The sequence below is a fragment of the Mus pahari genome, chromosome 8 (genome assembly GCF_900095145.1).
Source record: "Mus pahari chromosome 8, PAHARI_EIJ_v1.1, whole genome shotgun sequence".
Lineage (NCBI taxonomy): Eukaryota > Metazoa > Chordata > Mammalia > Rodentia > Muridae > Mus > Mus pahari.
In genome coordinates this window covers 41,742,809-41,753,089 of record NC_034597.1, presented here as the reverse complement: position 1 = coordinate 41,753,089, position 10,281 = coordinate 41,742,809, and the positions used below count along the sequence as shown (strand labels likewise).

General features: G+C 45.3%; 1 protein-coding gene across 1 annotated transcript; it reads right to left on the bottom strand.

Moving 5' to 3' along the window:
• Window positions 1-3,502: 3,502 nt before the first annotated feature.
• LOC110325043 (epididymal secretory protein E3-beta) lies at window positions 3,503-6,010 on the bottom strand. The gene is made up of 2 exons (XM_021202842.2): window positions 5,950-6,010; window positions 3,503-3,952 (listed from the first exon to the last, which is right to left on the bottom strand). Exon 2 carries the CDS (start codon window positions 3,950-3,952, stop codon window positions 3,503-3,505), a length of 450 nt encoding a protein of 149 aa, XP_021058501.1. The 5' UTR covers window positions 5,950-6,010.
• Window positions 6,011-10,281: the final 4,271 nt, after the last annotated feature.

The following is a 10,281-nucleotide window of genomic DNA, read 5'->3' as shown; positions in this document are numbered from 1 at the left end:
AACAACACCAATACTCATGGGCCAAGCATTGAAACCCAGTCTGTGGAAGCTATCTATACCTATTCAAATCACCATAGAAGGCCACCAGTACAATAGGTACAACCAGATGGAGCCCTCCTCCTCCCTCACATCCACTGATTCCTGTCAGTGCAAGACTTCATCCCCTCCCCTGCCATCTATCAGGAAATCAGAGACAGCCTAACTACAGGAAATCTTCCCCTTTTTTTGAGACCCTAAGAAAGGACCCCTCAGGGCTGGTGAGATGGCTCAGCAGTTAAGAGCACTGACTGCTCTTCCAGAGGTCCTGAGTTCAATTCCCAGCAACCACATGGGAGCTCACCACCATCTGTGATGGGAATCTGATGCCCTCTTCTGGTGTGTCTGAAGACATTCACAGTGTACCCATGATAAATAAATAAATTAAGTAAGTAAGTAATATTTTTTAAAAAGAAGTTTAAAAAAGAAAGAACCCCTCACTCTGCTGTATGGGCATGAACTCTCTTCTTAGACCCTGTCACACTGCTCTCTATCCATGGTGTTAATAACTCTTCTCTCCTAATGAATCTTTTGCCTAGTGTACCCCCAGACTCCCTCTTGAATTCCAAACAACAAACATTCAGGCCCTGGGGATCTGAATTCAAGCATTCAATGCTTGTATGTTGAACACTTCACCAAGTAAAGCCTATCTTCCCAGGTCCTAAAGACAAATGTCCTAATGAATCAGTAAATGCTGTCTGTTCATGTATGGTTAACAGAAGAAAAGTCTTGGAGTTTTGGGGTTAGGGGTGGCTAGAGAGATGTGTCCGTGGTTAGGAGTAGTTGATCTTCGAGCGGACCTGAATTTGGTTTCCAACACCCACGTTAGGTAGCTCATAACCATCAGTGACTCCAGCTTCTGGGGATACATCTTCTGGCCTCCACAGGCACCCTCCCACATATGCATCCCCCCACATAGGCACATACACATAATAAAAAAATGTTAAAACCACTAAGATGTATGATTATTATTGTGTGTGTGTGTATGTGATGCGTGTGTGAGTGCATTGCATGGCATGGCATGGTGCATATGGATGTCAGAGACAATTTTGTGTCATTAGTTTTCTCCTTCTACCTCAGAGATCGCAAGGCTTGTGGGCAATAATACCCCTTACCTGTTGGATTAGTTACTTTTCTGTGACTGCAACAAATGACCACGGCCAGAGGTCATTTGTTGGTATGGAAGGTATGGAAGAAGGAATTTATTGTGGCTTATGGCTCTAGGAAGAGAGTCCATAGTTATGGAGATGCATGGCAGCAGGTAGCTGCAACAGGAAGCTGAGAGATCACAACTTCAACCACATTCAGAAAGCAGAGAGATCAAACTGGAATTTGGATGAGACCATAAACGTTCCAAGATTACTCCAATGTCTACTTCCTCCCACAAAGCTCCACAGTCAAAAGGTTTTATCACCTCCCACTCAGCACCACCAACTGGGAACTAATTTACGAGGATCTTCTCATTCAGACCTCTATATTGCTGCTGAACCGTCTTGACCTCTGTCTTAGTCAGGTTGATTATTGAAACACCATGGCCAAAAGCAACCTGGGGAGGGAAGGCTTTATGTGGCTTACACCTTCATATATCACTGCTCATCATTATCAAAAGAAGTCAGGACAGGACCTCAAACAGGGCGGGAACCTGGAGGCAGGAGCTGATGGAGGAGTGCTGCTTATTGGCTTGCTCTTTGTGGCTTGCTCAGAACCCAGGACCACCAGCAAAGGGATTGGCACCACCCATAATGGGCTAGGCCCTTCCATATTCATCACTGATTAAAATGAAATGTCCTCCAGCCTTGTCTGCAGCCTGATCTTATGAAGGTTTTTTTTTCTAAATTGAGGTTCCCTTCTCTCTGACAACTTTAGTGTGTGTCAAGCTGGTTTAAAACTGGTCAGCACAACATCCTAGGCAGGATTATTCTCCATCAGGCAGTGCTTATGGTTTCTACATTAATTACAGCCTCATGTCTTTTTTTTTTTTTTTAGATTTACTTTTATTATTTTTGACTATGTGTAGGTGTGTGTCTGCGTGTGGTTATGTGCACGTGAGTGCGGGTGCCATTGGATGCTCTGGAGTTAGAATCACAGATGGTTGTAAGCCCCCTGATACGGGTGCTGGGAACTGAGCTTGGAGCCTCTGGAAGAGCAGCAAGTGTTCTTATGTACACTCTCTCCATCATCCTTAATATTTGTTTCATGTTAGAAATCTTCTCCAGTCAGGGTGAGCAAATGATTGGAACACTTCTTATGTATGTTTTATCAAGGTCAAAATTAAAATTCCACGTCAAAGGATAAGAAAGGCGTGCGGGGGGGGGGGGGATCCCACAAATTTCCTGGACTACCTGCTATGAACCAGAGACTTACATGTTATTTGACCCAACAGGTTAGCTATCTATTGCCCTTCCATTTAGCTAGAAGTATAGGTGCCACCACAACCATTGTCCAAGTCAAGACTCAGCACGGATACATATATCGCATGTATGCAGGTGCATACATAAAGTACACCTTGGGCCTAAGTTTTAGATATTCACATCTAATAAAACCTCATACCACATGTAACTGCATTGCTCACACCAATACACAAAACAAACTCTACATATATAACGTGTATACATAGGACACACAGTGGAATAACAATTTATTCAGGGAAGGGAAGATCATTTGGTCTGAATAGGCATAAAGATGATGATATCAGGAAAAATCCTGGATAAGTCAAGAGAAGATGCTGGCATGGTTTGGCTGTCCAATGTCCTCCCACGGGCTCCTGTGTTGGAAGGTTTATTTGAGTAAAGTTGAAGGCTGTAATTACTTTGGCAGTGGATTAATCCATTGATGAATTCATAGCTGAGTGGATCTGGAGGCCCACCTGGAGGACGTCTGTCACTGGAGCCACCATCGTCATATCTTGTCCCTCTACTCTTCCCCTTCCTTCTCTGTCTACTTTCCACATTTCCCACCACAATGCTCTGCTCCACTCTTCCCCGAGGACAACAGAGCCAGCAGACTACAGACCAGCCCAGAGACTAGGAGGCAGATAAATCCTCCCTTGAATGCTTTCTCTCAAACATCTTGTCACAGTAGCAGAGAGCCGAGTCATGAAAAAAGGTGAATAAAAATAGGTAAACAAGGGAGGAACGTTATTGTAGGCAGACAACCCATAAACACGATTGCAATACCAAGAATCAATGTGACTGATTGCAAAAACACTGACAGACAATTGCAAAGCAGAAGTAACAGTAACTGTTGTAAGCAGGGGGTGGAGGGTGAGGGGTAGGTGAGGGATGGGTGAGGGAGGTGGGGTTGGGGAAGAGAGGGGTGAGTGAGGGTGAGTGGGGTAGAGGGTAGGGGTGGAGGGTGGGTGGTAGAGGATTGGGGGTGGGTGGGGGAGTGAGGGGTGGGTGAAGGGGGTTGACGCTTGAGAACTATTCACTGCTCTTTCAGAACCATCCAGTGCTGGTGAGACTTTCTACAAGATGGGTTGTAGAACCTTTATGTCCTCTATGCTGTCGACATACCCATCAGCATTGCAATGGAACTGAACGTAGCTGTAGCTCCTCCTCTCTGTATATCTATTTTTTAAGCTCTCCCACTGGCACCTGAGGACCTTAATGGGAGACTGAGCCCAAACATACAGATTTTTGTAGCGATCTTTCCAGTTGCTACCAATGCATATGTGTTCAACTTTGTACCACGTCATATACACAAACGGGTGTGAGAGCTTGGGTTTCACGGCTTTATCTGTCACGAGGGCATCACAGCTATAGTCACTGAACATCTTGTTTGGACTCAGGTGATGATGTTCCATGAACTGCCTCCTGGAAGTGCTTTGGGCAGGTAGGCTGTGCTGCAGGCTCAGCAGGAGCAGGAGCAGGGTCCAGGCTTTTAGAGAGGACATCAGAGCGGGCACCAGAGACATCTAAATGGCCACAAGAGAAAGAAAAGAAAACGTTGAGGTACTGCCCTGGAAGCTGAGCTGTACTTCAGATTTCTATTCCGCATAATTTTGTTTCCCAGAGAAGATAACCCTCATTAGATACTAAAGTTAATTGCAAACGAAAACTATGTTGCAGACTGAGTGAGCCAAGAGTAAAATTGTGTAAAGAAGATGGGATTCATTTTGAAAACTCGAAGTGCCCCCATATGCCCTCTCTTCTGTGCCCCACCCCATCCTCCTCGGAGCCTGAGGGGAGAAAGGGAGCAGAGAGGGAGACTAGGGCTTGACGGGCTGTGAGTATAGATGGAATGACCTCCAGGGACCACTGCAGGGAGACGGGTCTATTTCATTGTTTCTCGGATACAGTATATAATGGCTGTTTTAGGGGTACAGGTGGAAAGGGCAAATTGGTCATGGCTTCAAGCAAGCAGGAAGAGCTGATTGGTGATAGTACAGCACCTAAATTATCGTGCAGGTGAGAAGCCAGAACAGGGCATGTGTGCTGAGCTACGCAATCTTTCAGGGAGCTAGGTACAAGGTCACTTTTCAGACAAGGGACACTCTCCAGACAAAGACAGGCAGAGACAGGTAAACCGGGCTGAGAAAGGGAATCCCCTCCTATGCCCACCCCCCCACCCCCACCCCTGGATTTTGTGCTGAGCTCAGAGAGCCATCCAGTCATGGCGGACTGCTATGTTAACAGCAAGATTCCCCAACAATCTTGTCTGCCATGGAAGGAAGCTACCGCTCTCTTACAGGCTCTAACTAACTCCTCAATGCTCAGAAGATCAAGTATCCAAAAGACTTCTCTTCAAAGTGGAAAGATAATGACATTGAAGGGAATATGCAGAGTAACTGCTTGAGAGAGATTGCCAACAAGGATGAGTTTGGGTCCCTGAAGTTGTAGCCCAGGCTGCACTTCACACAGACTGTTCCGTGGGGATGCGCCTCTCCTGACCTCCTTATTACATTTCTCCCAATCTAGGGGAAATACAGTACCTTTTCTAAACTCTCACATCTTTTCTTAGGGATCCTATCTCGCATTCATTCAAAAACATCATGGTTTGTTAGAGCTGCTTGTTGAGAAGGAATAGAAGGAAGGTCTGAAATATTGTTTCAATCAACTAAATACCAGGACTAAATAGAACTAGCTTCGCAGGAGTGTCACTGGATAGAAAACAGAGCTCACTGTTTGAAAAGACTTCTGCTTAAACAGAGTCCGCCCTCATTTACAGTGAGTGCGCCTGGCCCTGTTCAGTCTTTCACCTTATTCAATCTTTGACTGCATGTGGACCTGGTAGACCTTCAAGAACCGACAAAATTACTTTGATAGACTGAACGAGGGTGGAGCAGGTAGGGAGTCACATCTGTGGGGTTAATTCTGTCTCGTTTTCTATGATTTTGGACAATTTTCATCCCTTAACACTAAAATGTCAATCAATCTCTTTCCAATGACCTTTGACCTTTCGATCAAGTTTCCTATGTAATATCCAAAATAAATTCAAGACTACCCAGCACCTTCCCCCTTCTAAAGGACTTTTGAAACTGGACTAGCAGGCCAGGTACAGAGTCAGATAAAAGGCTGGCTGACTAAACAAATATAGAAACACAGTTTTAACAGTCAAAAACAAGATTAACAATTCCCCTGCCCCGCCTCACACTAAAAACCTCAAGGACAGACAAAATGAGAGTCACCCTATACAAACCAACCAATGTCTAAAAAGGTTATTGGCTACACCAATTAAAATAAGCCAAACTACCCTGGTGCCTATATCCGGCCCTTACAAAGGAATAAAAAGTGTGTTCTTTCTTTGTTCTGGATCTCTCCTCCAGCCTGCGTGCTGAGAGGGGGTTCCCCAACATGTTGGATCAATAAAAATCCTCATCCGTTTTGCAACGATAGCGGTCTCTGTGGTCTTTATGTGAGTGAGGGTCTTTTGACGAACTACAACCCCTACACAGCAGTCCTTCCAACTTACCTAATCAGTGCACCCGTCACTGGTGTCAGTGGGCACCGAGATCTGGAGATCTGAAGGGTAGAGTCTGCGTCCTTCTCAGAGTTCCCAAGAAACGTTCCGGGGAAAAGTCCACAGCAGTAAAAAGAATGACCATGTACAGCGCATTGCTTTGGGTTTGTGGGGGTGGAGGTGTGGAGGGCAGGGTCAGGAACGTCTCTTTATGTGAACCTGTTCTGTGTCTCCTCTTGCAGAACACTCCGGTTCACCCTGAGAGTAGCCTTAGGCGAGCTCTGCAAACACCAAAGAAGGAGGAACAGCCACAGAGGAATTTCAAAGTGTTGGGGAGAGGTGACTCCAGCGAGGCATGGTCAGTAGTTTTCAAGATACAACCAGAAATCTGTCCCTAAAACTTTAAGCTTTCAGGGGGTGCGCCGGAGGTGGGGGGGGGGGAGTCCTGGAATGGCTAGGCCACATTCTGTAGGGAGTTTGGCAAGGATGTGGACTCGTCGATGTCACCAAGAAGTGCATGGTCAAAAGTGCAATTTGTAGATAAAATTGAGACAACAGGAATGCTTTATGTTAATAAAGCAAGGGCCACTTGTAGTTCCGCTGTGCTGGTGGAGTTTCTTTCCAGTGTGCCTTGGCGTGGGAATGTCTGCATGCATCCTTTTATGTTAGAACGTGTTTTTCAAAGCCCCGTGTGGTAATGTTATCTATCGGGTAGGAAACGGAAGCAGGAGGCTCAGTAGTTTCAGGCCAGCAGGGGCAACCCCATCATAAGAAAGCAAAACAAAGAAAGACTCCCCGCCAACTCATAGCTGAGGACTCATAGCGGCTGAGCATCCCAGGAACAATCAGGGATCCTGTGCTGATTGGCAGGGTGGGGTGGGGGGCAAGGGGGCGTGGCTCCAGCTGCATTCTGTACATCCTCCTAGTCTCTAGCTGTCTGAGTGACAGGGAGAGGACTTTGTGAGCACCAGAGTTTCCATTACTTAGAGATAAGTCTGAGGGGAAAAAAAAAACAATAGCAATCGTAATGCACAGATGTACAAGCTACTAAAGGCTTAAATACAAGTAGTAATTGGGCAGATATAGAAAAAAGAAAAGGACCTGCTGAGACATGAAACAAATTAGGACAGGGAGCAATTTATAACCCGAATGATTTTTTTTCCATATCCTGTTTCTCTAGCTCTTGCCATGCCTGGCTTGCTTCTTTTTTTTTTTTTTTTTTTTTAATTTTTCTAGGCTCTTCTAGATGCTTCTGGCTGTTCTCTGTTTCATACCTACAACAAAACCTTCTCCCCATTCAAAAGAAAGGGAGCACTGATTTTTCCTTTTTTTGTGGTGCTGGGCATTGCAGCCCAGAGCCTGGAGTGTGCCGGGAGAATGCTCTACTACAGACCCACTTCCCCAACCCAAGCCATGGTCTTTCCAAGTGTCTATGCTACAGTATATTAGAGTGTCAGCCAGCACGTGTGTGAGAGGAACCTCCATCACCAATGACTGTCACAACGGTCGGGATCTTGTGCAGAGTTAGCTCACCACCGTCATTTCTGCCATCAGCTGGCCCATCAAGTGTTTGTCAAATAAGGGATAATCCACTTTAAATGTGGAAATGTACCTTCTGCGAATACATCCACAAATCCTACTGTAATCTAAAGTAAAAATTCCAAAGGCCTCTTGAATCTACAGCCATATTGGGAAGCAAACTAAACTGGGTGGGAAAGCAGGGCCCTTGGATAACTGGAGACATGTGAAACTACTGAAATAGCTCAGGATGTGAAGGTGGCCATTACTTCTGGAAATTTCTTAAAGGGTGTGCTTCCCATAGCTCTCTCTCTCTCTCTCTCTCTCTCTCTCTCTCTCTCTCTCTCTCTCTCTCTCTCTTCCAAATGTTTCTTAGTTCGTGGCTTCTAGTTAGATGACAGGTATTTTCCTTTGAATGCAAATCTTTTAAGATATTAATTCCATCTATGAAGTCTTTGATATTTCTTATACTGTTCAGTTATTGATTGATTGATTGATTGATTTTTGTCCTACTACTAGTCAGATAGTGATCTAGACTTCCTGATGCAGCTGATGAAGGGACCCCCAGAAGCCTCTGCCTCAGATCCTAAGCTGTGTTCTCCAGGTTTCCAAGAACTTCATAGACAACAAACAGTCCTTGCTTGGGTCTGTGAACTGATATGTTAGAAAAAAAAATTTTTTTTAAATTTCACCAAAACACAGCTAAAATTTAATAATTCCTTCAAACACTAATGGGATAGTGCTGGGTAGAGATGAAGAAAGCTGTAGCCACAAGCCCACAAGTGCTTTCGCCCATTGACTCCAGCTGACCTTCTCATGAACCTCAGAAGCCTGACACAGAAGTGGGTGTTTGCTCTTTGGTGGAGACAGCTGGTGCCAGGCAGCCCTAGGCCTTGCCAGAAATAGTTCGGCCAGGAGAAAGCTAAGAGAGGTTTGTTACAGAGAGAAAACAGAAAGTCCATGCCATCCAGGCAGGCATGCATGGGCACTTCTCTATGGCCTTCCCAGAATCCTTTCTGCTTGAGGTTTGACATGTAATTCCATTCAGTTTGACTACACTTACTCCTTCTACCACTGATAAAAACCTTCTCCGGAGTGTCACTCCTCACTCAGCCAGGCCCTGGTCTCTCTCAACCAGGTGGACATTGCCTATTTGACCTAATCCCATATTTGATGGGGAAAAAAATCTTGACTAACAATGACTCTACTTCAAAAACAAAAGCAAACAAACAAACTGTCTTAGTCAGGGTTTCTATTCCTGCACAACATCACGACCAAGAAGCAAGTTGGGGAGGAAAGGGTTTATTTGGCTTACATTTCCATACTGCTGTTGATCACCAAAGGATGCAGGACTGGAACTCAAGCAGGTCAGAAAGCAGGAGCTGATGCAGAAGCCATGGAGGGATGTTCTTCACTGGCTTGCTTCCCCTGGCTTGCTCAGCCTGCTTTCTTATAGAACCCAAGACTACCAGCCCAGAGATGGCACAACCCACAAGGGGCCCTCCCCCCTTGATCACTAATTGAGAAAATGCCTTGCAGCTGGATCTCATGGAGGCATTTCCCCAACTGAAGCTCCTTTCTCTGTGATAACTCCAGCTTGTGTCAAGTTGACACAAAATTAACCAGTACACAAACAAAAAGCAGAAACAAACAAACAAAAATAGCTTCAGCTGTTCTGAGCAATAAGAGGTAGAACCAGAAACTATTGGGTTACGACAGGATGGTGTTTGTTATCAAACTCAACTCCTTTTCTGCTCTCTGAACACTGACTGTCGTTTCAATACACTGACTAGTCCAGTGTTTCTGAAATCAGAATTTTGCTCGAAATGCCTTTGAATAAACTCAAGCCTTTGAATCTTTAAACTAGGCTGCATTCAGAGAGCTGACTGTCTGGGAAGTCAGAGGGAAATCTGTCTCTCTCAAATGTGTATTTCCTAGCAAACCAGAACAAACCCACTCGAAAGTCTAGTCTTGTCCTTCTGTCTAAGTGATCAACCTTGTCTCTCAGATTTACCTTTTACATCATTATCATCTCTTTGTGTACATTGGAGGGAAGTTCACACCCACCAAGGCTACCTCCTGAGTCTCCCATTCCTCCTGAAGCACTGTTTGGATGACATCTAGACTGAAAGGCTAAGAACGGGCTGCCAGCAGGTAGGTGTACAGTCGTGGGTAGGTGTGCAGCCTCGGGTAGGTGTGCAGCCACAGGTAGGTGTGCAGCCGCACCACTTGGAAGTTTTGTAGGATGTTTCCTTTCTACAGAATGAAGAACAAATCTGCTCTGATAATGAAGAATATCGAATACCCTGTCTGTCTCCTGCCATTACTTACTGACCTGCTCAGCTTTGGGACTGACGTGAATGGGGCAGTGGAGAACATAGAAACGACAGACATATGCACAGAAAAGCTGGGATTAGATGGGCTGTGTGCTCTGATGGAGACACAGTGGCAGCAGCTGGAAACTCATCATGTTTTAAAGAGAAAGAATGGGAAGGAAGTGGGAAAGGGTCTCTGAAGGAGAATGGTCTGGGGCTGCAGTCACCCAGAAGGAAGCAACTGTGGGATTGGTACTTTCTGCATACACTTTCAACATCCGAGCTCAGGCCAAGAGAAGCCCTTCATTGCTCTGGGCTGGGAAAGGCATTACCACTCCCTGAGTCTGAGGCATTAGGTTCCTTGACATGGTTGTACTCAAGTCAACAATACACATCCACTCAGGGTTTCATCTAGTCCTCACACGTGTGTATCCTGGTTATTTAGCAAGCAATAGGCAAAAAAAAAAAAAAAAAAAAAAGTGCAAGACAGGGGACTAGAGAGATGGCACTG